The 27,321-nt window shown below is 45.9% G+C and overlaps 4 protein-coding genes across 12 annotated transcripts; 3 read left to right on the top strand and 1 right to left on the bottom strand.

The window, feature by feature from the left end:
- Positions 1–186: 186 nt before the first annotated feature.
- Positions 187–19,732, top strand: LOC6606971 (microtubule-associated protein futsch). Of its 9 annotated transcripts, none has more exons than XM_032723341.1 (11): positions 569–685; positions 2,684–2,882; positions 7,810–7,830; positions 7,951–8,282; positions 8,512–8,637; positions 8,700–8,819; positions 8,877–9,268; positions 9,854–10,054; positions 10,111–16,627; positions 16,697–16,783; positions 16,843–18,963. In XM_032723341.1, the coding sequence occupies exons 2-11, from the start codon at positions 2,879–2,881 to the stop codon at positions 18,325–18,327; spliced, it is 9,285 nt and encodes a 3,094-aa protein (XP_032579232.1). In that variant the 5' UTR covers positions 569–685; positions 2,684–2,878; the 3' UTR covers positions 18,328–18,963. The 9 variants fall into 9 exon arrangements, with proteins under 9 accessions (XP_032579240.1, XP_032579236.1, XP_032579239.1 ...); XM_032723346.1 differs by lacking the exon at positions 569–685 and having other exon boundaries at positions 716–2,882; positions 16,843–17,322; positions 17,417–17,512; XM_032723349.1 differs by lacking the exons at positions 569–685; positions 2,684–2,882; positions 7,810–7,830 and adding exons at positions 187–245; positions 19,278–19,732 and having other exon boundaries at positions 16,700–16,783; positions 16,843–17,322.
- Positions 19,733–19,879: 147 nt separating this feature from the next.
- Positions 19,880–23,538, top strand: LOC6606970 (glycine dehydrogenase (decarboxylating), mitochondrial). The gene is made up of 6 exons (XM_032721751.1): positions 19,880–20,099; positions 20,262–20,340; positions 20,550–21,076; positions 21,161–21,894; positions 21,953–23,282; positions 23,344–23,538. The coding sequence occupies exons 1-6, from the start codon at positions 19,923–19,925 to the stop codon at positions 23,452–23,454; spliced, it is 2,958 nt and encodes a 985-aa protein (XP_032577642.1). The 5' UTR covers positions 19,880–19,922; the 3' UTR covers positions 23,455–23,538.
- LOC6606969 (NAD-dependent protein deacetylase Sirt6) lies at positions 23,522–24,801 on the bottom strand. Its single transcript, XM_002031725.2, has one exon. It carries the CDS (start codon positions 24,721–24,723, stop codon positions 23,746–23,748), a length of 978 nt encoding a protein of 325 aa, XP_002031761.1. The 5' UTR covers positions 24,724–24,801; the 3' UTR covers positions 23,522–23,745.
- A 286-nt stretch (positions 24,802–25,087) lies between these two features.
- LOC6606968 (ruvB-like helicase 1) lies at positions 25,088–27,000 on the top strand. The gene is made up of 3 exons (XM_002031724.2): positions 25,088–26,132; positions 26,190–26,388; positions 26,521–27,000. Exons 1-3 carry the CDS (start codon positions 25,316–25,318, stop codon positions 26,873–26,875), a joined length of 1,371 nt encoding a protein of 456 aa, XP_002031760.1. The 5' UTR covers positions 25,088–25,315; the 3' UTR covers positions 26,876–27,000.
- The last annotated feature ends 321 nt before the right edge of the window (positions 27,001–27,321 follow it).

The following is a 27,321-nucleotide window of genomic DNA, read 5'->3' as shown; positions in this document are numbered from 1 at the left end:
CCTTAAACGATCCCCGAAGAAGAAGAAAGGACAACTGGCGCAATTGGCCAGCGGCATGGTCGGTGATCGGTCCGCCCTAGAGCGTTTGGATGTGCGCAAGCTCATCGACGTGTGCGCTATCCTAAAGGTCGAGATCCTAATGCTGGGCTATCTCCTGGAGCGGGTTCTCGTGGCCAGGGATCGCCTGCAGAGGCATCAGGAGGTCCTGTGCGAGTTCGTCACTGCTGTGCTCATCGTGGAGAGTGGTGAGTTTTGAGTTATAGATTACTCAGATTATAATCAAAACATAACATAATTTATCCAAAGTTCCAAAATCCTAAAGTGGTCATTTTTATGTCCTCCTTGTTGGCTTATAATTCCATTTTTCAAGGATACTGTTGAAAATTATCAAAGTAGTATGCCTTTCTATCAACAATTTTCGTACCTGTTACCGACAGGACTATATTGTTTTTTCGAGTGCACCAAATGTCAAAGTGTGCGTGTGGGTGGCAGGGGGCGTGCCACTGCGCAGGCTCCCCACTGACAGCTGGGGGCTCGATTCTGGCCAGAGTCTTGGCCACTGGCGTCAGTCAAGTGCGGAACTCTCAGCTGTGTGGATCGTGAAGTGCGGAATCGAAAAAGCGGAAGCCCAAACGCTCTACGCTGAACGCTGAAAAAAGCCTCGCTACCGTCACGCACCGTGCATGTATGTGTGTGTTTGTGTTTGCATTTATTGAATGAACTTTGTTGTGTCCTGTGGCCGTTTGCTGGTGTGCGTGCGTGTGTGAGAGTTGTGGGCAGGTGAAGCCCATGCGTGTACGTGTGTGTGTGTGTGCCTCGAAAGGAGGAGGCTGACTTGATGACGACACAGAGCAGCATTGAGACTGTCTGACAGGCCACACACACACACCGACGCACAGCCATACACATGTACATTTTTGACTTTGAGTGCGGGGGGTGTGAGTGTGTGCGTGTGCACAAGCGGTTTGAAACAACAAACGTGGAAGACTGGCCTCCACAAGAATTTTTCGCCTGCCTGTCTTATCTATGTTTTTATATCACCCCCTCGTCTCTTTCGCTCCTCTGCACCCCTCTCTTTCTCTATTTACACAAGTGTGGGTGTGTGTGTGTAAGTGTGTTACCCTTGATACTCGTCGACCAAAATACCAATGGAAGCTAGAAAACAAGGGCCATAAAAACAAGAGCGCGTGCAAAAGTAGCGTGCTATTATTTATTTATTATTTAACTTATTCAAAGACGGAAAAACAACACTTTCTAATTGAATTCCAAGAAATGGCAACAGCGTGCGTAATGGATTAATACGATTTTATCGATCGGCGAGCCTAGGAAAATGCAATTAAGAACTGCCCAAAAGCATGCAATCGAAAATTTCATTAAAAGCGCAGCGCGCATTTTAATGCGTTTTCCTGGTTCATTTCCCGTTTGCGCTGCAACGTGGGATATTGGTAATATACCCAAAAAACCCCCTCTGCATTCCCCGACTGCCACACACACGTGAGATGGTTCCTCTTTTGGCCATGGCTGATATGGCCAGCTATTGTTGCTGCATTGTACGAGTGTGATTCATGTCACGCTCTCACACTCGACCAGCGAAAAGGCTCACGAACTGGCTTTGTTTGGCAAAAAGGAAAAAATAGTTGATTGTGGATTGCATAACTACAAAGAATGCCCCACAAAAAAAAAAGTTGAAGGCCATGCCGCTTTAATCCACGTATATCTGGGCCAAACCATTCGCATCCATTATGCAGCGGTTGAGCAACTTTGATGGGTGAAAAATTGCTATATAACAGAAATGTTAGGGGAAGTTCGAAGGATGTCAATTCGTAATTAATAGCCACAACAAACCTACCGCCGTTAGTGGCAAGATTTCATACCAAACCTCTTTATTTGTTCGCTTTATTAAATCCATGTGGCTACAAGCTCCGCTTACCCTTATCTCTCAAATCCTCTCGTCATGGCCACAATCCTCAGTATAAGGCTTATTAGGCTCGTTAAAAGCAGCTCGTGCAATCTTGTACATTTAAATGGCATGAAATTTTAAAAACGAACTCCGGCTCAAAGGTAATTACTTGGCTAGAAAGGGGCAGCCTAAGCAGCAAACGTAACAACGAAAGTGGGTCAAGACAGTGGCCAGTAAGACGTGGAATCGATGAGTGCACCACTAGGCGTACAATGGCATGGCTACAGTGAAAATAATATATAGTGGTGCAATAAGATCAGCTAAAAAGCCAACACTAATATTAAAGTTTAAGCACTCAATGCAAATGTTAAAAAGGAACTCATAACCAAACCAACATTGCGAGCAACACATTTTTCCGAGTGTAGCATTAAGACACTGCTTAGTGTGTCTTTTTTGGGAACTGGGTCTGCAGTTGCTTAGTTGTCAAGGTTTTCCTTCCTTTTTTTTTTTGCAATATTTTTTTTTTGTGCAACAACTGTGTGTGTGAGTTGAATGTTTCTTGAGCTCGTCTGTAGGGCGAAAAAATTGTTTTCAATGACATTTGAGCCACGGCGATTTGTCCCTGTGTGTGTGTCAGAGTCTTTGCCAAATTATGTAACTTCAGCATGCTACAAATACCTATGCAAATAGCTCTACAAGCCAATACGTATTTATAGATGTGCATGCCTATGTGTAAGTGTCTATATGTGTATTCATGTAAATCTTGTGTAAATAATACAATAGGCCACAGCAACCACTACAACTTCTACTACAACAAGAACAAGTACAACGTAAAGCAAAAATGTAAAACCATAAATAGAGAATCCCCACAACAACAAAAACTACTACTACTACTACTAACTGCTGCAGCAACAACAAAGAGCCGCTGCGAGCAGTGGCAGAAATCATAGCATACCGTCAGGCGCACGTTAACTTAACATGGGTAACTATGCCAAGCCGCACCAGACCAGCTAACCACACTGATTCTCTCTGCGTTTCTCTGTGTGCGTGTACATATACATATTCAATAATTAATTAACATACTTCTCAAGTCTTTTTAACTGTCGATCGATGTCTTTTCCATTGTGTGTTTATTTTAGCGCGCCTCAAAGCCAAAATAATCGACTCTCTATGCCTTCGATCTTTTGCTCGTTTTGATACAAAGACTTAACTCTCGCTCTCTTTCTCTATCTCTCTCTTTGCCTTATTTGTTTAACAACGTTTAAAAACGAACCAAATAACAACGACAAGGTAATTTATGCAAAAGAAGTTCAAAAGTAAAGCTATCATTCAATATTCGTTGGGCACACATTCGATAGGGCGGACCTCTATAACCCAAAGTTTTAACAAAATGTTATGTTTAATGATAAAGTTTAAAATATTATATTATTTACCCTATTAATAGCCATTTTAAGCATTCATCAATTAATTGTTTTTATTTACTTTGATAATAATTAAATTGATATTACATCCATCCAATTTTACATCCAATTCACCAGTTGATGTTCTCTAAAGACTGTATGTAAAGCATTCTCAATATATATACGAGAATCCTTTTACTTTCATGTTTTTTGAGTATACATTTAATTTAACTGAGGTCCGCTCTAAAGCACACATACAAACACACCTCACATCCACACAGTCAAGCATACATACACACAATTTTACTCACGGTAAGCGCGCACAATTCTAATTTTGGCGGCCGCTTGTAATTAACATTTGCATTTTTTGTAGGGCAAGGGCTTTCCCTTCGCTTGCATAAATTTCCATTATTTTGCCATACAGCCGAGTTGGAGGCGATCGACCCCATTTAACCCATTTATATTTATCCACCTCGGGCAGTGCACACATAATTTGAATTTTTCACAGCCCTTTCATGATTTTAAGCTAAGTCCTTATACGGGATAGTGGAACTTTTCGAAAATCCTATCACACCTTTTCCATTTACACATCTGTATGTACATACATCTGTTGCATGTTGGCCAAGTTGTTGCTGTTGCCCTTTCTTCCGGTTTTTGCCCACCCATTTCAGGAATCATTTTACACTCTGCTGATTTCGCTTGTATGTGTGTTTGGCGAGTTTCCTGTTTTTGGTCCTTGATTTTTTTCTCAATTCCACCAGCACCTCTCACATTTTCCCATCAAATTGTAATTACTGCGTCGCAGTTCACACTTTACACTGACGGAGCGGTTTGTTTATGACGCCCACCACCGCGTTTATGGCGATGCAAACTGACACGAGCTGCTGTGTGGGCGGCTGAAGGATCCTGTGGAGCTCGGACATGTGCACACACGTGTGCCAATTTCGCAGGGTTATGAGAAATCCGAGCCGAAGTTGAGCGGATGACGGGCTAATCCTTATCATCGGGAGTGAAAGAAAAATAGCCAGAAATATACTTGCAGCTATAAAATGTAGTATAAATTAAAGGAATCCAAGGGTAGACTTTTCTGAAGAATAAGCTCAAAAGGGATGTACCTCCTTGTACATTTAAATACCATATTGATTGAGTACAAAGTCCCTTTCTTAAAAGTTTTAAAGTAAATCCAAGCAGGCAACTGGCCTGTCACAAGCAAGAGTCCCTTATCAAACTTATGTAGCCTTCAGACACAGATGCAAAAATTGAGAAAAGAATAAAAATTGTCCCTGCTTTTGGCAGGACACAATGTTCACTTAAGTTTTGAGAGGAGGGCTTATTGAAATTGACAAGCATTTTCAGTCCGCGTCATAAAAATTGATTGCTATACCCCTGCATGGGCAGACCCACGTGGCGTATGAGTAACGCTTCTTTTTTTTGGGAAAATTTATCGGAAATTTAATCAAAGTTAAATAGAGGACAACTCGTGCCATGATTGCGAGAACTGCAATGGCAGCAGAGCAACAAAAAGTGCTCCTCGGGGAGTCATTATGTAAGCTGCCATCAAAAGCAGGATTTACCCCTCGCAATTTTCCTCTATTTTCCCTAAGTTAACCCCATGATTTTCCTCGCTCCCTCTTGCATAATCGCCTGTTGAAGTGCTTTTGTCTGGGACCGCGTGATAAAGGCGAATCGCAATCACTAAGCCGATAATCATTTGGGTTAAGCATTTCAATAGTTTAATGAACCAGCGAGGATTAAATTTATCATCCAGTTGGCCATTGACTGGGGAATTCATTAGCAGCCTCACGCCCGAATTGACACTAATGGCTGAGAACGTGCCTGCGCATCTGCGTCTCTCATAAAAGGCCCTACCCAACTGCATCGCAGATTGGGCCAGAAGAAAGTAGCCGCAGACACACAGACGCCGTTCATTCTTCTGCCCAGGACCACCACTTTTGGGGTCATGCAATCCCCAGGGATAAATGCGGTTTAAGTACGCAGCTTTGGCTGCTGAATGCGGACATGGGCATTACATAAAGTGAAGTAAATCCCCTTTGAACTGCTCAAGGGGAAGCAAAATTTAAGTCAGCTCTTAAAGCGGCGCACTAAAAGTGTGTTACGGTAGTAAGATAAAGATAGCCACACTGAGATAAATTGTTAAACCTGTCATTATATGCCGACAACCTTGGCTGATATGGCCTGATAAAAATCATTATATCTAATATTAGCTTTATGTCCTTTCTTAACATGTACATCCTTTATATGAAACATTTAAAAATGTTATATTTTATTTAAAGTTTTACCTACCTATGCTTTTAGCTCTTAATTCCAATTGTATATGAGATATGTTTCTATGAAAGTAATATATATTTTTATGTGACCATCATAGCCAAAAAATATTCCACCTTCTTTCATTTCTTGTTCACCTATATAAATAGCTGACAGGACGCATATTCTTTCGGCTCATTAAACCAACTGTCATGCTTTACGTGTTTTTATGGTTGAGTACACAAAGCACACACATTACAAATGCACACACTCGGTACACATAAGAAAAAGACAAGACGCATGTGACACTGGCCAAAGTTTAGTTTTGGTCAGGGCCAAAAACGTTCGGGCCAGAATTCGCAGCCTTGACAAACACTCGTAGATCCTAGATGTCCTTGGGCAGGCGCATTTAAAATAATTACACTCACTTGCGTACAATAAAGAACTGCTCCTCATTGTCAGTCGCACATAAATCTTCCATCTTCCATGGAAAAATGCACTTGAAGCGAACAGAAAAAAATATGAGGCCCCCGTGGCGGGCAATCCATCCGCTGGCCATAAAGAATAAAGAATGTATTTACGTCCGGCGCCTAATTGGTGCGAAGTTAGGGACCCCATTACATAAGAGTCGGCGCAATTAGTATTTCATTAGCCAGGGTCGGGGTCTCATACTCCATCGGATGCTGGTCCTGCGGCAAGAGAGCTCCGCTGCTCCTACCAAGACTTTCTCCAATTTGCTAGGAGTAAACAAGCCAATGTTTGTTCAGCTTTAACTTTGGTTAACGGCCATTTCCAACTGCTCCTTCATTATACAAATGCCTTTCTCCGAAGGAGTAAACATTTCAGCTAGAACCAAATTACATACAGAATGTGTGGATTTGCATTAGCATGTAAACAAGCGATGGAATGGCAAAAAATTCCCTGCTATCATTCCGCCAGTTACAGTATAGGATGGCTATGTAGAACTTTCTTCAATCAAGTTTATAAAGGAGAATCATCATGTTTGCAGACTGTGGTCGTTAATTAATTATAAAAATATAATATAAATACATGTTGCCAAATTAATAGTTTAACTTAGAGAAGTACAACTGTAAATGTAATCCAAAATGGCATTTGAGATAGCGAATTATTTTTGCAAAAATGTGTAGTATCTTCTTTGGGCATCCATTTTAATGGATTCCCCGCATTTTAAGCTGTCTGCTTTCAAAGCAAACAATAAGGCCAATTTTCCGAGAAATTCTTTAAAACCGGAAATGTTATTTCCATACATTCCATTCCCTTTTTATTTCCCCGTCGAAGCTTTGATGGAAGCCCGGAAAAATTTTCAGATTTTAGCTTTAAAATGTGGCTCACGTTCCGTTTGATAAGCTGGCAAATGCAGAGCAGTCCTAAAAAATAAAACGAAAATCAAATTATCTGCCATAAAGTGCGATTCCCCAAAGCTGGGGACCAATCCCGAAAAAATATCGATTTTAGGAGCGGAGCTTAAACCTGAGCCAATCTACGTACCACCGAATGCAATCCGGATTTATGCTGCTAAGGGCCAGCGAAAGACATCATATATTTTTTATTAACTTGACCTTTAGGACTGAGCATGTGGGTGGCTTAGGTGGAGGTCAGGGAATGCCTGTTAGCAGCTGTCTGCAGCCTAGAAGCCGATAAAGTTGAGCCACGGGGATATTGTTCGCCTGTCGGGGTGTCAGCATCGCACCGAGGATCTCGCAGGGCAAACTTTGTATGCTTTACATGGAATGCCTTGCCAGGACACACATGTATCGCCCACACATCCTCATGCTCGCATCTTCGCAACGCACACACACGCTTGTCAAGTGAAATAAATGTCATGGTCAATTTAACACAAAGACAGACACTCGTGTTGTCCTGTGTGGCACGCTTCTCAATGGAGTGTTTTTCGTCCTTTTGACTTGGCTTTGCTATCATTTTTCCGCCTTCACTGATGATTCCGCCGCCCAAGGATGTGCCACCAATCGCCACAAATCCGTGCCACAACTGCATGCCGCATCTTTGTCGCTCTCAAATGTTGGTTCGCTCATCGACATTCTCGCCACCATTCGGATCAGAGCACTTGATTGATTAAGTGTCTATATGCTATATAAATACTTATATATAAATATATTTTGCATTCTTTCTTCTTCTCTCTTTTGCGCGCTCTTAAAACGTATATTTGGTGCCAACAACCAACTCTGTATTTTAATATTACGAAATATCTCTATATATGTAAAGTTTGCATACTGCACGGATATTGTAAGTGCTAAGGATCCAGCCGCCAAGAGCCCAGAATCCTATTTTGAATAGACAACCAAATCCTTTTCTCGCTCGCCGCTCGAAAGTATGCTATATACGATTTTTGCTTAACTTTTGCAGACGATGCACAGCCTAAAATGCGTTTTAGCCTCTCACCACCGCCGCAGAAAGCCATTACCAGTGCCCGCCTAACCTCGCCCATTAAAAACAGCCTCAGCAGCAGCAGCACCATCACCACCCCCGGCAGCAACAATAGAAGCCCCAGCAGCACCATGCTGACCCGCAATGGCGGAGGCCACGGGACCAGCCCCACCGCCTCCGGATCCGGACACGCTCCCTCCGCCTCCGCCGCTGCCGACGATGAAGCCACCTCGGATTACAACCAGTGGCTGCATGCCATGAAGCTGGTGGCCCGCCTGCCCGGAGGCACTCCACCCGAGTTCCGACGCAAGGTGAGATTTCATCTAGTTTGTTTCTCTTATTTAGACAGCATAAGGTCACAGGATATGTGGGATATTTATTTTATTTGTTATTTATAACTACATTTCTCCTAAGCTATGTATGAATGATGGGCTTACTAAATTTACATCCTTAATAAAATTCATTCAGCATGGATTACTAAATATATGTATATATAATTTTAAAGGAAAATCCCATCACTCGTTAAATTATTCCTTCCAGTTGTGGCTCTCGCTGGCGGACAAGTACCTCAAGTCGAAGAACGTGGACTGGGCGCAGCAGCGGGAGAAGTGCTTTTGCGAGGAGTGGCGCGAGGATGACGAGGAGCTGGGTATACAAATCGTCAAGGTGAGCTCCAGTCACGGACAGGTGGTCCTCCAGAGAATCATAAATGAGTCGTCTTCGTTTAGGATCTGCATCGCACTGGCTCGAATCTGTGCACCGGTCCCGCGGGCTCCATAAACCAGGCCAAGCTGAAGCGCATCCTTCTGGGCTATGCCCGTTACAACCCCGAGGTGGGCTATTGCCAGGTGAGTGCTCCTTAAAGGATCTTTGTCTGCTGTGTGCACTTCACAAATACAATTCAGGGATTCAACATGCTGGGCGCCCTCATACTGCAAGTGATGGACAAGGAGGAGGAGGAGTCCATGAAGGTCATGATCTACCTGGTGGAGGGTGTTCTGCCCACGGGCTACTTCTACGGCTCGATGGGCGGCCTGCAGGCGGACATGGGCGTCTTCCGGGAGCTGATGCAGACGCGACTGCCACGGTTGGCGAAGCACCTGCAACGCCTCCAGGGACCCGTCGAGAATGCCTTCGAACCGCCGCTAACCAATGTATTTACCATGCAGTGGTTCCTCACCATGTTCTGTACCTGCCTGCCCATGTCCTGCGTCCTGCGCGTCTGGGATCTGGTCCTTATCGAGGGCAGTGATGTCCTTCTTCGCACCGCCCTCGTACTTTGGAGCCTGCTTGAAGAGTGAGTTATTATTTTCATTTTAAATAAGTACTAGAGTATGAATTCCGAACACTTCCCAACCTTTGATATAAACTTGTTACTTTCCCAATTTCACAGAATTGAGTTAAAAACCCATCTGAAATGCATTACTAGGAATAGCAAGGTTTTTTAATGTAATTGAGTGCAAGAGTACGATTATATTAGTGTGCCACCCAGTCTGCATAGAATGTTTTGGTTGGGTTGGTTTTCGGTGGGTGGTTGGCCAAACAATCGCCGCAGTGCAAGGCGAGAATTTGTGTCAAGGCTGCTGGAATTTTGGCATGGGTTTTTCTTGCTTGCCAAATGCAATTTAGCAATTCCGCTCGGTCTTTACCCACCAGGAATTTCATGTTCAGACGTTGTGGAACTTTTTATGGTTTTGTGGAAAACAAGTTTAGTAAATATCAACGACATTGAACTATGCTAAATGTAAGCTAGAGGGAGGGGGCCAAGGTCATGAGATGAATTGGAAAATTGAAAGAATAAGCACTTGAATAAGTTTTGCTTGAAGCTTAGGCTAAAGCTTAAAATAATATGTATTAAAATTGTATTTGATTTAAATTTCAGGCGTGTGATCAGTGTCCGATCTGCAGATGAGTTCTATGGCAAGATGGGATCCTATTCCAGCGAACTCCTCAATGGCCACCTTGTGGACTCCAATGGTCTTATTGAGCGTGTGGTGAAGCTAGGACCCATTGCGGATTTGCGACAACTGCGTGATAAGCACCTCTACAACATTGCCCCACTGCGTCACAAACAAGGATTGCAGTGAGTATCACAAAATATAAATGTATCTACACATATAACAGCCTTCATTTTTGTAGGCTCTACTACGACGAGGAGGACACCCATTCGGATGAGGAGCGCTTGGCAGTAGCAACCGTATTCGGCTTGAATTGGGGTAGACGTGGATCAGTGGGTCCTGCGGCGGCAGGAAAGCAGCAAGTGGAACAGAAGGATCGCCTCGCTTTGGATATTTCCCTGCTGAAGAAGCAGTACGATAGGCTGCGCGAGCGCCAGAAGCAGGCCCATGTCATCCTAACCACTGCCTGTTCGACAGCAGCGCGCCAAGGATCGGGTCCAGCGAGCAGCACCCAGCAGGCGGTTCCAGTGAACCAGTTACTTCTCGGTCGCCCTGCAATAGTAACCAATAAGGGAAAGCGGGTTGGAGCACCATTGGGAGCCATTCCACCTGCTCGAAAGCCCTCCCTTCCCGCTGTCCTCCATACCAAACCAACTACAGAAAAACAGTTGCGAAGGGGAGAGACCCTGCTCTGGAGGGACACCGATCCAAGCCGCAGACGACGAGATAGTCTGACCTGGAAGGAGATCAAAGCAGATCGGGCTGCCATGATACGAGAGGGCGTTGATGTCAGCTCCGTGAGAACGCAGAAGCTGCGCACACGCTTTGGAAAAAGTGATAGCTCCTCATACAGCGAGGATAGTGATGGTGAGCAGGAGTCTGGGCCAGGAGGAGGAGGAGGCTCCAGCACGGACACCAGCCTTTGTGATGACGATGACCCAAAGTCCACGGAGAAGAGTCCCAAGCAGAAGGCCAAGCTAGCACGCAAGCTCAAGGAGCAGAAGCAGTTGGCCGGTTCCAGGGACACGAGCTTGGAGCGGCAGAGACCCAAATCTTGGGCTCCAAGCAGCCATGAGATTCCCTTCATGCTGATGGGTACGGATAGTGGCGACGAGAAGGACGATAAGGCGTCGAAAGAGGGGGCGGGTACTGGAGATCAAGCGGAGGATAGTGCCACGGAAAGCGGTCGTTACGAATTTGACAGAGAATTACATTTGATCAGCTCCAAGATGGAGCCACTAAAGCTTCCTTTCGACCCCGAATTCCCAGGCATGACTTCCGTTAGTCCCATACCGTCGCCCCGAGAAAAAAGTGAAGCTGAAGAGGATTTGCTGGATGAGCGAAAGCCATTCGATGTGAGCGATGATGGAGTGACAAATCAGTATTTCGAGAGGGTTAACAGCGTGGAGCGGCCCAAACGTCTGGAATTGTCCTACTCGCTCAACGAGGAAGAGACGGATACTAATGCCATTTACCTAGAGGAGAGGGAAAAAGTTGAGGGGCATAGTGGTGATAGGGAATATAATTCCGTACCCCCTTTCTACCCAAGAAAGGACGATGATGGTGTACAGGGTGATGGCAAGGTGCCAAAGATTCGGGACGATAACATTCCAGGTGAGAACAGGGACGATTACAAAGAGCTTCTGAGCATGACGATAGAGGAAACTACTGGATACAAGCCACCACCTCCCACAGCCAGCACATTGAGTAATGCAAGCCGAAAGAGACGAGATCCTCGCAGAAAAACCTTGACCCGCTCATCGACCATTGAAATCGAGGAACGGTATCAGGCCCTGGAGCGCAGGATCAGTCAGGATCAGCCAAGTGGAGATCGGCAAGCCAAGTACATTCCTAGCACCGCCACTCTAGAGGAGCGGTTTAACACCCTTGAAAAGCAACTGAGTGCTGAAAAGCAACGCAAGGAGCTGACCGAAATGGAGGCTGAATATCCAATTAAGTCCGAGCGAATTCCCTCTACCGCCGACCTGGAATCACGGTTCAATTCCCTAACAAAACAAATGAGTTCCAGCGAATCTAGTTCCAAAACTCCCATTGATCTCAAGGACGAGGACCGACCCAGTGGTAGCAGCTCCAAGAACCAGAAGGATAGCGAAAAAACCAGCAAGCTGCACAAATCCGAGGAACCTGAATCTAACACGAAGGAAACTACACAGGAAACAGAAACCAGCGATAGCAAAGAAAGTAAAAGTGATGAAAAGGAAGCGGAGCAACCACGCCTCAAGAAACTTCCATCAACTGCGGAGCTGGAAGACCGTTTTAATGCCTTAGAACGCAAAATGAGTGTTCAGAAGAGCAGCCCATCCAAGAACAAAAAAGAACCACCCGATGAAAAAGAATCAGAATCTACAAAAGAGCCAGAAGAGCCAGAGGAGTCAGAAAAAGCAAATGAGAATACTTCGGGCAGTCAATCACCCATTGCTAAAAAGGATCCCAAAGATAGTGATCAGAAAAAACCTGAAACTAAGGAGAAACAATCACCAATTAAAAACCAAAACCAGAAAGTCAAAGCCAAGTCCCCAAAAAGTGAAGAGATAATTGAAAACGACACCTCTAAGCCGAAAGAGGATTCACAAGAATCGAAAACTGCCACAAATAAAAAGGTGGAAGCTAATCGAAAGCTTAGCTCAGAAGAAAGTGATCACACAAAAAAAGAAAAGAGGGTAGAATCTCCAGGGAAAAACGATAAAGAAACTGCAGAAACCAAAATTGAAAATGTTAAAGACTCGTCAAGAAAAAGTGATTATCAAAAGAAAGAAGCCGCTAAGACGTCGGTTTCACAAACTGAGGCTGATTCAAAACCAGGTTCCAAAGGAAATTCAACTTCTAAGAATGCGGAACAAGAAAAGACCCCTCGAAAATCTCCACCCTCCACAGAAGAATTAGAAAAACGTTTTAATGCCTTAGAAAAACAGATGAGTACCACCAACTTAGAAACAACTAAAGAACCTGATAAATCTAAATCAGCAGCCAAAAGTCAATCTTCGAGTGCCGAAGTAAAGGCGCAGAAATCCATGAAATCTTTTGACGACAAGATCAAAGAAGTTAATGTGGCTATCGAAAAGGAGCAGAAAGGAGTTGAGGTGGAGGATCATGCTGAAAAGAAGCGCAAAACCGTTGAAGAAAGTTGCAAGGCGGTCGACAACAATTTGGAAGCCCCAAAAAACAAAGAAGAGGACTCTCAGAAACCAGAAGAGAGCCAACAAAAGGGTAAGAATCAGCGAAGAGCTTCTGAGCCACCGTCAACGGAGGATCTTGAGAAGCGTTATGAGACCTTGAAACGTCGCATGAGTAGCAAGAATCAATTTAGCGAAACCGTGGACGAAGCTCTCGAGCGGATCCAGCAGGAGGTAATCTCCGAAGCAGTGGAGGAAAAGAAGCCACCGCCATCGACGGAGGATCTGGAGAGCCGCTTTGAGGCACTGCATGGCGATAAGAAAAACGTGGAGTCCAAAATGGCCGAAACCAAACACTCAGATGTGGCCATTGAGGCGCATATTCCATCCCCACCTCCGCCGCCACCACCACCAAAGGAACGTCCTGTCCTGGCCGAACCAGTTCTCCACCAGCAACAGGCTCTAATCGAGGAGCTGCAGAGCAAGATGCGAGGCCAATCACCTGGCGAGGAGAACCTGAAGCCCAGCGAGATAAATCCGCAGAGGAGGCAGAGAAAACTACTGCAACGACCCACGCCCATGGGCGATGAGACCTCGGAAGCACCTGCAAACACGGCTTACTACAGAGCGGCAAACCACGAACAATGGCAGCAGCGCATGGTGCGTCGGTTCTCTGATTTACCCTCCCGGGCCGATTTGGAGAACCGATTGCAGTTCCTGGAGAGGCAACTCTACAAGAAGTTCTACAAGCAGCGCTGTGCAAGTGATTCCGAAGTTGCATCGAGGGTCAAACTCCCGCCCGAGGACCAGCCGAGCACCTCTAAGCAGGCCAAGGAACTGGAAGCCGAAGGACAGCTGGAGCAGCGTGTCCTGGCGTTGGAGAAACAGCTGAGCGAGAACAGTCTAAAGTTGCTGGAAGCGATGAGGGAGCGCCAACGGTCAGCAGATGACAGTGGCTCCCCTAGGCGATTGAGCACGGAGACAATCGACGCCACCGGCAAGGAGCTTGTTAGGTACACCCAGAACATTGGGGAGCTGGAGGAAGTCGACGCCCACAAGCCCATCAACATAAGCATCAATATCAAGATGATGGTCAACAAAGACAGTGAGTCCAAGCAGCCGAAGGGTGAGTCAAAGCCCACAACAGAAGATCTGACTCGTCGCCTGGAGCAATTGGAGCAGCAACTGTTGGAGGAACGGGCCAAAAACGGCTCGATACCACCTGAAAATGGAGTGCTTGAGGAGAAACCAGAAAAGCTCGAGGAAAAGGATTCCTGCAAAAAGCAGGAGAAGAACTGCCACAATCAGCACGTCAAAGGTGATGAAGTCGAGAAAACAGAAGTGCCGGCTGAGAGAAAAATTGAACCTGCAGCGGCTAAAGAGACCAAAACCCTTGAAAACGAAGAGAAAGCTCAAACCCGAGCAAAAGTTGTGGATACTGAAAAATCTGTTAAAGATCAGAACGCAGTGACGGATGAAAAATCTGTTCAAGACCAGAATGTAGTGGATGACAAGAAAGCAGATAGAGAAATTTTGGATAAAAAAAATAAGTCTTCTGCTGCGGGGAAATCAGAAGACACAAAACCGACGTCAGGGAAAAAGGAGAAATCAGAAAACATAAATCAGACGTCAGAGGCCCCCAAAGCTGGAGTCTCTAAAGAAACATCCACGAGAGGGAAACCTTCCGAAACTAAGTTGGAAAATCCCACAACTAAAGACCCCGTTCCTAAAGAAGCTTCAACTAAAGAAGCTTCCCCCAAAAAGGAGAATCTTAATAGTGAGGAACCCAAATCCAAAGAAAAGGAAGCTACAAAAACGGAAACACAAAAAACAAAGGAAATCCAAACAGTTGCGGTCAGCCCCAAAGAAAGCAAAGTATCGAGCAAACAACTGCCAGAGAAAAAAGAAGCAATCAAAGACTCTTCTTCCAAAGAACTGCCCAAAAAAATGGTTATCAATTCCACGGATGTGGGACCCATGGATCCCAACGGCAAAACAGTGGTACTGCTAATGGACAACGAACACAGAGCTTCGAAGGTTAGAAGATTGACCAGGGCCAACACGGAAGAACTGGAAGACCTCTTCCAGGCCTTAGAGAAACAGCTCAATGATCGAAATCTCGTCAAATCCGAAGATGGTCGCCTGATACGAGTAGATCCCAAGCCAAGCGCTGAGCAAGTGGAGCAGACTCAGGCTATTTCTGATCTCACCAAGGAAATCGAGGACTTTACCAGTGCCAAACCGGAGGAGGAGAATCCAAAGGAGGCGGCAAAAGAAGAGAACCCGGAGTCCGAAGAGCCGGAGGACTTCGACTGGGGACCCAACACTGTGAAACATCACTTGAAACGCAAAACAGTCTACCTGCCCTCCACCAAAGAGCTGGAATCTCGCTTCCGCTCCTTGGAACGCCAGATAAAACTGCTGGAGGATGTGGAAAAGATCGATGTGGAGCAGCGGCTGAATGAAATTGAGCGTAAAATTAAACTGCAGTACTCGCTTTCCCACGAAAAGGATCTGAACAAATACTTGGAACTGTGTGAAGGTAAGGGATTAGATGACGATGAACCTTTGCCTGTGGAAACCCCTTCGAAGGAGGCGGAAATTACCACTGCTAGAGATCGTTCTCGTAGTCCCGGGCGCAAAGCGGTGGTTACCAAATCTCCGTATACCTCTCCATCACGAAAGGCCACCATTAAAACACCACATTCTTCTCCCACCCGGAAGCCCGTCATTAAATCTCCCTATACATCTCCTTCCCGGAAGTCGGCCAAATCCCCTTATACGTCGCCCTCCAGAAATCGACAGAGATCACCTTCTCCAACTCGATCGCCGGAAAGGAAGTCGAAGAGAAGTCCCTACACTTCACCAGCCCGTCGCAAGCCGCATCCTAACGATCTACCCATCTCAGATGACTTAGAGTACAAGTATCGAGTACTTGATTTGGTAAGATCCAAATCCAAGGAGAACCTGGCCAAGCGAATGAACGATCCCAACAGAAAACCGGCCATTCATCCCTTGGAAATGATTCTCAGTCCCAGTCCGGATGCAGATGCGATACCTACAACAGGAGAACTAGAGCATAGAATACGTGTCCTGGACGAAAAGCTCAAATCGCCAGCCAAAACCCGCTCAAAATCGCGCTCTCGATCGCCAACCATCGAAGACATAAAACGTCAAAAGATGAGAGATGAGAAAAAGCCCAGGACTCCTGTTCACAATCTGGAAAGGATTGTCAGTTCGCCTAGTAGACCAGAACCACCCACTGCCGAAGAACTCGAGGAGCGCATACGTATCCTGGAGCAGGAGCATAAGTTTGACTTTAAGACCCAAAAGGACTACAAGGCATTCAATCAAAAGCTCAAGGACGTCATCTCACCCTCGCTCTCCTTCGACGAATTCCGGTCAGCCAAGTCACGTGAGCAAAGTCCCCGCCGCCATGGCCCCACTACGCCCAAGTCTGCCCTGCGTCGCGATGATTTCGATGAAGGCTACTGTGGCGGTACCCACACATCCACTCACTACCGCCCCACCAGCCCCAAGGTCATTCGGTTCCGAGATGAGGACGATGAGGACCAGTTTGAAGAAGCACCCAGACCGAAGTCGCGTCAGACCAGCGAACGAATGGTGGGCACCACTCATGACGTTTTGGACTGTTTAACGGAGAATACTAAAATTCTTCAACGTATTCTTAAGAAGACTCTTGCAGATCAACCATCGGCCACTCGCAGCTACGCCAGCAGCTCGGAGGGTCTGGATGCCTTGGGTAGTCGTCTAATGAGGGTAAGTGCTGGTCATTGAAACACATAAAATACAATAAACTATTTAATCATACCTACTAGGAAACTTCTCCGATTACCCGAACCGGAACCCATACGGGCGTACCACTGCGTACGGGGGAGAACATCAACGACCGCCTGAGTTCGATCAAGAACTCCATCAAGTCGATCGACACGCTGTGCGAGGAGAAGCCATACCAGAAGGAGAAGTGCCAGCGGTACATTGACTCACTGTTCACGGACTCACTGCACTTTGCCAGCAAGAAGAGCTCCCTGGAGGACCTCAGTCTCAGCAGGAGTCTTAGTCGCAGCGAGAGCAGGGGAAGGAGTATTCACAGATCAGGAGACTATGCACCTTCGATTAGGGTCACCTCCGAGCACCGATCTTTGGGTTCGGCGGATTCTCGAAGGAGTCCTTTGGGCAACCGGGACACCAGTCCCTTGCACCACAGATCGCATAGGGATATTAGCCGGGAGCTGTCCCCTCGACGTAGACGCTTGGAGGAGGAGGATGAGGAGCGTAAGGATCGGGAGAGCAGTAGGGTAAGACGTGATAACTTGTTGCCAAATTATTTTGCTGATAATCGTAGCGAACTAAGTAGCGGGAGTAGTTTAACCGGGTTTAACCACAAAGTAGATAGACAACTAGAAGAGACGTGCGCCAAGTATGCGGACGATCGACGCTCGGCCTGCCGCACACCGTTGAGCCACCCGTACGAGTCCCGCACCACAGCCACACGCCACAGCCACACAGATCCAGTCCAGATCCCAGCCAACCCAGCAGGATCAGCTACTGCAACAGATAGTTTCCCCCGGCCCGTGTCGCCATATCGCCAGCCGTACGATCCCTACCATCGGTCCCCTGGTGGTGCCGGTGGCACGCCCCTCTATCAGCCCGGCAAGCTGGAGATCCGCCACACCACCGTCACCTCGACCTTCTACGATCGGTTCCTCACTGAGAAGCAGATCGAGCGGCAGACCCACTCCCGTCCGCCCAGTCGTTCGCCAGTGGTTTCACCCTCGGTGCCAGCCAAAAGCTACGTCGAATTGTGCAGCACCACCTCAGCCACATCCAGCACCACCGCTACCAGCACCTCCGCCTCGTCATTCATGTCCAGCAGCTATGCGGGCCCCTCTTTTTCGCTGCCCTCGGCCAGCAACTATTCCTATTTGAATCCGGTTTCGGGCTCGGGTTCGGGTATTTCGTCAATTTCGCCGCGCGCCAGTTGCTCGGATCTCCGCTCCACCACCAGCGGTCCCACGTCCACCAGTACCACCTCCGTAACCACGTCTTCCTACGTACCCTACAATTTCACCAGCTCTTTCACATCTCGCTTGAACGATCCCATTACCACTTCCACTGTGAGTGCAGTGAGCACTAGTTCCCTTACCCATTCCACGGGGGTCTACAATCCCATGATGTCCTTCACACTGAGGGAACCACTAGCCAGCAGTTCCCTGGGTGGTTCAAGTGCCTCTCCACTGCTACCGTTTCAGTTTAACAGAACTTTCACTTCCAACTTCGACAAGGAACAGAACAAACAATAGAGGGATGCACATCAATCGTTAACCAAAGGTTGTCCATACACATCACAAAGCCCCCATTAAAGTTTTAAAACATTGATATATTCAAAGAAATCAAGCTCAAAGCACTGAGAGAAAAATCTGTCTAAAACAATTCTTCTTTTAATTAAATTTTCCATTTTTGTGGTTCTGAAAATATCAAATAATCAACAATTATCTTAAAGTTAACAGGTTGCCACTTTCTCAACTGTTCTTGTACCATGTTTGCTGATGATTTTAGTTAGGTTTTTATCTCAGTCAGCCTAACTTTCGCTAAGCAATATAAATATAGTAAATATTATAAACAGTTTAAGGCAAATATATACCTAAACACATATATATCTACAAATATATACAAACCTTGCAAATCGGATATTTATTCTTCAAGCAACTCTTGCACCAAACCATTTTGGCTTCTTGCAACTTACCTCATCTACATTGACAGCACCAGCAACTCAACTAATCATAACTTAGCAAAGATTTTTATACAATATATATCTACGTATATATACAAAGAATATAGCTATCGAAACTGTAACCAAATGCGACGAGAAGATGTTAATATCCAACTTTTTTCAGCGTTAACCAAAGTTTAGCCTCTAATTCCTTGAACAACTTTAACTTTAGAACACTCAATTAACCTTAAACTTTTCCTTAAAATGAACTAATCGATTAACATGGTTTACACTAGCCAACAAATACGCAAGAAACCAATATACAAACACACACACCCACTTTGAAACGGTGTAAAACTTTAAGTGCATTTTTGGGCCGAGTTAGTCGAGGATGCTATACAAAATGATTATTCAATTACGTTAACTGACTGACACAAGCCGTAAAATTAGTTTACCAACATTGTTAAATACACACGCAGCCATATATGTACCTATACCAATTGAACGATATATATGTATTTAATTAAATACCAATTGCAGTTGTTGAATTTCAATTATGCAAAAGACACAATAACGACTATGAATAAGCAGAAGAAAGCAAACCTGAATGCAAATGGATATAGAAACAATTATCAATCGCGGCTGAGGAGCCGAAAGTTAATCAAAACGATTAGGAAAATTTTATGACAAGTATATCGATTCGAAATCGTCAAGATACCAGGATACTACCAAATGCAATTGTTACGTAGGCAAAATGACGACAACGGCTTCAGTTTATATAAGCATAAATTAAATATTTATTAATGTTCTCTTCAGTTTTGTTTCCCAATTTTGTTAAAATGCTTTTCTTGTTATTAAGACACGTTTGTACGCCATTTATGTTATTGTTTAAAAACAAACACAATCTAATTAATTGGTAATACAAAAAAAGCAGTAAGAATATTTTTATTACAAATTGTTGAAGAGTTTTAAGTTTTGAAATAAAATGAAAATATTTAAAATCGCACTTGACTTTGTATTTGGGAGGGTTAACCATTTCTATCGGAGAGAACAACTGATAAGCCGAGATGATCGGCACCCTCGCCTTATCATCTGAAATGGAAAATTCTTTCCAGCCAGAGATCAGTCCTCTATTGAAATCCGCGTGGAGTGGACGTGCCTTAGTTAATTCGATTAAACCTTACCATGCAGCGATTTTTGGGAAGGAGCAGCCAAAGCCTACTGCTAAGATGTGGTCATCGCTATCTGGCCACCACTCCTGTGGAGGAGGTCATATTTCCCACCAAATCGGATTTTCCCAGTCGTCATATCGGACCCCGAAAGACGGATGTGGTGGCCATGCTGGATACTTTGGGCTTCAAGGTAGGAAGGTCACCAAAAAGCTGTGTTCAGATCAGATTTTCTCGCAGAGTGGTTAAACAAAAGTGATTAAATTAAAACAATTTAGATAGCATCATTTTGGAATCCGAAATTCCCAGATTTGGATCAAGCCAAGCTTAACTTTTACCACCTTTTTCATTTTAGTCCCTGGCAGAGCTCACGGAAAAAGCTGTGCCCCAGAGCATTCAACTGAAGAGGGAACTCGACCTGGACAAACCTCTGAGTAAGTAGCGCTACGTTTTAATCCCAAAATAGCTGAAAAACAAGGCAGTAAGGGAATGGACCCCCTGGCGTGTTCGCAGGCGCTGATAACCGGGGTGATAAGCCCGGTTCAGCGAGGTCATCCCCCACTTATCAGTGTTTTGACTGCCACCACGCTTGATCTTCGATTTTTCGTCTGCGTCTGGCTGACAACAATTTTCCATTCTGCAGATGAGCACGAGCTAATCCGCCGAATTCGCGACATCTCGCTAAAGAATCAACTATGGCGCTCCTACATCGGAATGGGTTACCACAACTGCCACGTGCCGCACACTATTATCCGGAATATGTTCGAGAATCCGGGTTGGACCACTCAGTACACTCCGTATCAGCCGGAAATCGCCCAGGGCCGCTTGGAGTCGCTGCTGAACTATCAGACCCTGGTATCCGATCTCACCGGCTTGGATGTGGCCAATGCCTCGCTTTTGGACGAGGGAACCGCTGCTGCCGAGGCCATGTGCCTGTCCACCAGGCACAACAAGCGGAAAAAACTCTACCTCTCGAACAGGGTGCATCCCCAGACCCTGTCCGTAGTCAAGACGCGAGCGGAAGCCTTGGAGCTGGAAATCGTGGTGGGACCTATTGAACAGGCGGATCTGCCAAGCCGCGAATTGGCTGGCATTCTTCTCCAATATCCAGATACTCATGGTGATGTCAAGGACTTCGAGGACATCGCAGCTCTGGCAAAGAAAAATGGGGTAAGCTGAAATATTTATTAAAAATAAGAAAATACAAACTTGAACTTGAACTTGACGATAGGATTCTCTCCCGTTTTCATTTAGACCCTCGTCGTGGTGGCGACCGATTTGTTATCGTTAACCCTTTTGCGTCCTCCGGCGGAATTTGGAGCTGATATTGCCGTGGGAACCTCCCAGCGGTTGGGAGTTCCTCTGGGATACGGTGGCCCCCATGCCGGGTTTTTCGCCTGCAAGCAGAGCTTGGTGCGGCTAATGCCGGGAAGGATGATTGGCGTGACCAGGGATATGGACGGAAACGATGCCTATCGCCTGGCCCTGCAAACCAGGGAGCAGCATATCCGGCGGGATAAGGCAACAAGTAACATTTGCACGGCACAGGCTCTTCTGGCGAACATGTCCGCCATGTACGCCATCTACCACGGTCCGGAGGGTTTGAAAGCCATGGCTAATCGCATCCACCATTTCGCGTTGACCCTTCAAACGGGAATCCTGGGCGCGGGTCACGAAGTGATCAACAAGAACTTCTTCGACACACTCCACATTAGACTGGGCGGAGGTCAATCTCTTGAGGATCTCAAGGAGCGTGCCGAGCACAAACGCATTAATCTCCGATATCTTGAAGATGAAACTGTCGGCGTGGCCCTTGATGAAACGGTCAGTGTGGCGGATGTGGACGATCTGTTGTGGGTCTTCAAGGCAGAGGCAACTGTGGAACACATTCTGGCGCGTAAAGATGTCCTTAAGAACTCGATTGAGAACTCCAAGTTCCTGCGTACATCGCCCTATCTGCAGCACCCTATTTTCCAGAGCTATCACAGGTAAGAGATTTATGAACTCCAGAAACCATTCAACTTTAATGCGCTTCCTTCGCCACAGCGAGTCCCGCATGGTGCGCTACATGAAAAAACTGGAGAACAAGGACATCTCCCTGGTCCACTCCATGATCCCCCTGGGATCCTGCACTATGAAGCTGAACTCCACCACCGAGATGATGCCCTGTTCATTCCGCCACTTCACCGATATCCATCCTTTTGCGCCGGTGGAACAAGCCCAGGGTTTCCATCAGATGTTTAAGGAACTGGAGCATGACCTATGCGAGATTACAGGATACGATCGTATTTCCTTCCAGCCCAACTCGGGAGCCCAAGGAGAATATGCCGGACTGCGAGCCATCAGGAGCTACCATGAGCACCGAAATGAAGGGCACAGAAATATTTGTCTGATTCCAATTTCTGCCCACGGCACAAATCCAGCTTCTGCACAAATGGCGGGCATGAAGGTGGAGCCTATTAGAATTTTGTCGAATGGTTCTATCGACATGGCACACCTGAGAGCTAAGGCAGAGGAGCACGCCCACGAGTTGTCCTGTCTAATGATTACCTATCCATCGACAATGGGCGTGTTCGAGGAAACGGTTGCCGATATTTGCACCCTGATCCACAAGCATGGCGGACAGGTGTACTTGGATGGAGCCAACATGAATGCCCAGGTTGGGCTGTGTCGACCTGGAGATTATGGCAGTGATGTTTCTCATCTCAACCTGCACAAGACCTTCTGCATTCCTCATGGAGGTGGTGGTCCTGGAATGGGTCCCATCGGCGTGAAGGCCCATTTGGCACCCTACCTTCCTGGACATCCTGTAGTCAGTCCGTTGAGCAGCGAGGAGCATAGTTTCGGAGTTGTATCCGCCGCTCCCTTCGGAAGCTCCGCCATTTTGCCCATATCCTGGTCGTACATTAAACTCATGGGCAGCAGGGGTTTGAAGAGAGCCACCCAGGTGGCCATTCTCAATGCGAACTACATGTCCAAGAGGCTGGAGCAGCACTACAAGACTCTCTACAAGGCACCCAACTCCGATCTGGTTGCGCATGAGTTTATTTTGGATATACGCGACCTGAAGAAATCGGCCAATATCGAGGCAGTGGATGTGGCCAAGCGACTCATGGATTACGGCTTCCATGCTCCAACTATGTCTTGGCCCGTCGCTGGAACCCTGATGATCGAGCCCACTGAATCGGAGGATAAGGAGGAGTTGGATAGGTTCTGCGATGCCATGATTTCCATTCGAGAGGAGATTGCCGAGATCGAGGCGGGTCGCATGGACAAGGCAGTCAATCCACTGAAGATGTCTCCTCACACCCAAGCTCAGGTGATCTCGGATAAGTGGGATCGACCATATACACGGGAGCAGGCTGCCTTCCCAGCCGTAAGTCCATTGCATTATTTCATAATTATTTTATGTACCTATATTTAAATTTTTGTTACAGATCTTTGTTAAGCCAGATGCCAAGATCTGGCCCACTGTGGGCAGGATCGATGATGCTTATGGTGACAAGCACCTTGTGTGCACCTGTCCGCCCATACTGCCTGATTTATAAGGTACTTTAGTTTTAGGACCAATAATCGATTTCTATTAAACTACTTTTTAAATAAACCCCTTGAAAGTACCTTTTATTAAGAAAGTTCTTTATTTTTCTTGTTCAACTAGTAACTAAATTAATAATCTAAACAAATCATATATGGTACATTTAGCAATCAATAAAGCACCAGTCATTAAAAACTAATTAAAATTAACTTATAAAATACCTCAAAGGAATGAAATAGTTGGGTGCTAAATGCGTTGTGTTTCTAACGAGCTATTTAAATATTATTCATTTGAAACTTTTGACTTACGTGTACTTCGTTTTCTTAGCTTTAGATTCAATTTTTGAGTCTTTTACATACTTGTTATACTTTTTATGAAAGGTATTTACATTGCTTGTGGGTATGGTCCACTCCATTGGCTTGGACTGCTTTGTAGGATCGGCTGCCTCTGAATATTCGGGTATCTCAACACCCAATAGTTTACACACCTTTGACAAAACCACATCCACATAGCTGGATACGATTAAGTTTGCCTTTTTGTCATGTTTTGTGGGCTGCAGATTACAAATGACAAATTTTCCACCGCGTTTTAGATTCTTTAAAGGAAGATCTCCGCTGGGGACGATTTGCAAAGTGGTTCCAAGCGCAATATTTAGGTCAGCGACGGTGGAGTGCATCAAACCCATTTCAAGGTCGTTTTCGGGAAGGTCATGCTCCCAGTCCAGAACGTTGTCGTATAGGATTCCATATCTGCAGGTACGACCTTTGCTATCCATTGAAGACTTGCAGGCACGTTGAAGGGATTTTTGACCCACTGTTTCCACGGCAGTAGGGCTCACAAATTGTCGTCTGCATTTCTTACACTGTTCGATGTAAATGTTGCCGTGCAACTCGGAAAGATACTTCCGATCCAGTCCGGATTTCAAGTGGAGACCATCAATATTCTGGGAGATTACGTACTGCACATAGCCACTTTCAATCAGGGCTATGATAGCCATGTGGGTTTTAGTTGGTCTGGCTTCATCGAAGGAGACATTGAAGTCCGGCTTCTCGCCCTTCTCCTCCAGGGTCCAAACGCCTTTGGGTCCACGGAAATCCGGAATCCCTGCGGACGTACTGATTCCAGCTCCCGTGTGCAGTACAACGTGCCCGGATTTCTTGATCAAATCAGCCAGTTCCTGACACTTTTCGGCCACATCCTCATCGCTGTCGAAACTCTCTGGTGCTCCCAGGATTCCCTTGTTGTCGTAGGCTGACAATCCATCCGCGTAGTTGCAGCTCATGGTTTGATCTACTTTAAAAGCGTGTATTATGTCTTTTTGGTATTAATTTGTTTATATTTGGTACGGCTAAGAAGTCCATCGAAATGTTATTGTTTATAAAATGACCGTATTCTGAACGCTACAAAATACTTTAAAACGTGCCAAGTGAAATTACACTGGCCATTAAAAAAAGTATAAGTGGAATAAAATTTGCAGTTTGGTTAAAATAGAATAAACCTCAAATATCTTTGCTTAACTTTGTTAAATATAGATGTAAAGTGTTACCTCAAAATATTTGTTATTATACTTAAAACATTTATTATAAATTATTTTATTTTCGACTTTGTTGTTCGGTGTAACAAGCACACATGCTTGGATTTTAACCTCGCACGGTCACACTGTAACCCCGCGCGGCAGCAGAAACAAAGTGTGCTTCTAATTTCCAATCAAATCGCCGGCAGAAAAACAAATTTTATCCACGGCAACGAAACAATAGTTTGTTTGGTCGTTGTAACGCTTGAGTTCACATTACCTCTCCCTCGGGCGAAGAACAGCTGAAACTGGAAACGGATCAGAGTATTAGCATCAGCCAGGACACGGATTCAGAGGCGCCATGAAGATCGAGGAAGTCAAGAGCACCGTGCGCACCCAGCGCATTGCAGCCCATAGCCACGTGAAGGGATTGGGCCTGGACGAGGTTGGAGCTGCCGTGCACAGTGCAGCCGGACTGGTGGGCCAGAAGGCGGCACGCGAGGCTGCCGGCATTGTGGTGGACCTCATCAAATCGAAAAAGATGGCCGGACGAGCGCTTCTGCTGGCCGGGCCACCGGGTACGGGCAAAACTGCCATTGCTCTGGCCATTGCCCAGGAATTGGGTAACAAGGTGCCCTTTTGTCCCATGGTCGGATCGGAGGTATTCAGCAATGAGATCAAGAAGACCGAGGTGCTGATGGAGAATTTCAGGCGCTCCATTGGTCTGCGCATTCGTGAGACCAAAGAGGTGTACGAGGGCGAGGTTACTGAACTCACGCCCGTGGAAACCGAGAATCCCATGGGTGGCTATGGCAAGACCATCAGCAATGTGGTCATCGGCTTGAAGACAGCCAAGGGAACCAAACAACTCAAACTTGATCCCAGCATCTTTGATGCCTTGCAAAAGGAAAAGGTGGAGGTGGGCGATGTCATCTACATAGAGGCCAACAGTGGTGCCGTTAAGCGCCAGGGTCGCAGTGACACCTTTGCCACTGAGTTTGATCTCGAAACCGAGGAGTATGTGCCGCTGCCCAAGGGCGATGTCCACAAGAAGAAGGAGGTTATCCAGGATGTTACTCTGCACGATCTGGATGTGGCCAATGCTCGTCCACAGGGCGGCCAGGATGTGCTCTCCATGATGGGGCAGCTCATGAAACCGAAGAAAACTGAAATCACTGGTTAGTTTTAAAATTTTCATTCTATTCAGATTTACTAATTTACTATTTGATGAGCAGACAAACTACGCATGGAGATCAACAAGGTGGTAAACAAGTACATTGACCAGGGCATAGCCGAGCTGGTTCCCGGAGTCCTCTTCATCGACGAGATCCACATGCTTGATTTGGAGACCTTCACCTACCTACACAAGTCCCTGGAATCTCCCATTGCCCCAATTGTGATTTTTGCCACCAATCGTGGACGCTGTGTTATTCGGTAAGAATATGGCAATAGTAAGGATATGATTGAATGCTACCCTGTAGTTTCATTCATTACGATTTTTTTGAGTAGCGAGTCATGGTAACATGGCAACAGGGACAAGTATTAATAAAAGTTCCCTCTTTCCAGTGGCACCACCGACATAGTTTCGCCGCACGGAATTCCACTGGATCTACTCGATCGTTTGCTAATCATCCGCACACTCCTCTACTCCACTGCCGACATGGAGCAGATTATCAAGCTGCGCGCCCAGACCGAGGGACTGCAGCTGGAGGAGAACGCTTTCGCACGTCTCAGCGAGATTGGAACCAGCTCCACGCTGCGCTACGCCGTCCAGCTGCTGACCCCGGCCCATCAGATGTGCAAGGTGAACGGACGCAACCAGATCAGCAAGGATGACATCGAGGATGTGCACTCGCTCTTCCTTGACGCCAAGCGCTCCTCGAAGCATTTGTCCGAAAAGAACAATAAGTTTATGTTGTAAGTTTGACGATTCCAGCTGAAACGTAATTCCATTTGCACTGATTTCCCAGTAAAAAAAAGATAAGCAATTCAATTTATTGTAATTCTTTGAAAAAATTCAAATTATAATTTCAATGGCGCTTCATACATCGACAAGAAAAGTATGTACACACTTCAACTGAAAATAAATCCGAAATGTTTGGTTGGTGTCTTAGCTAGATTAGGGTGAATCGTGAATTTCAACCGTTTCTTAAATGACACGTGGGATAATCATATTTAAAAGAATTCTGAGGTTTAACCATTATTTTCTTATAATTCGGTTGTTTGATTATAATTATTTTGTCTTTCGTTTTCCGCTAAATCTCCCATATCTACTACTGGCGATCACAGCGATATGGCAACTTCCACTCGCGCCACCCTCATTTTCCCACCATTCGACATCAGCTGCTCGCGTTGTTTGGCCAAGAA

Source organism: Drosophila sechellia, chromosome 3R (assembly GCF_004382195.2).
Source record: "Drosophila sechellia strain sech25 chromosome 3R, ASM438219v1, whole genome shotgun sequence".
Lineage (NCBI taxonomy): Eukaryota > Metazoa > Arthropoda > Insecta > Diptera > Drosophilidae > Drosophila > Drosophila sechellia.
The sequence above is the reverse complement of the archived record's forward strand: the minus strand, read 5'-3'. Positions and strand labels throughout refer to the sequence as shown.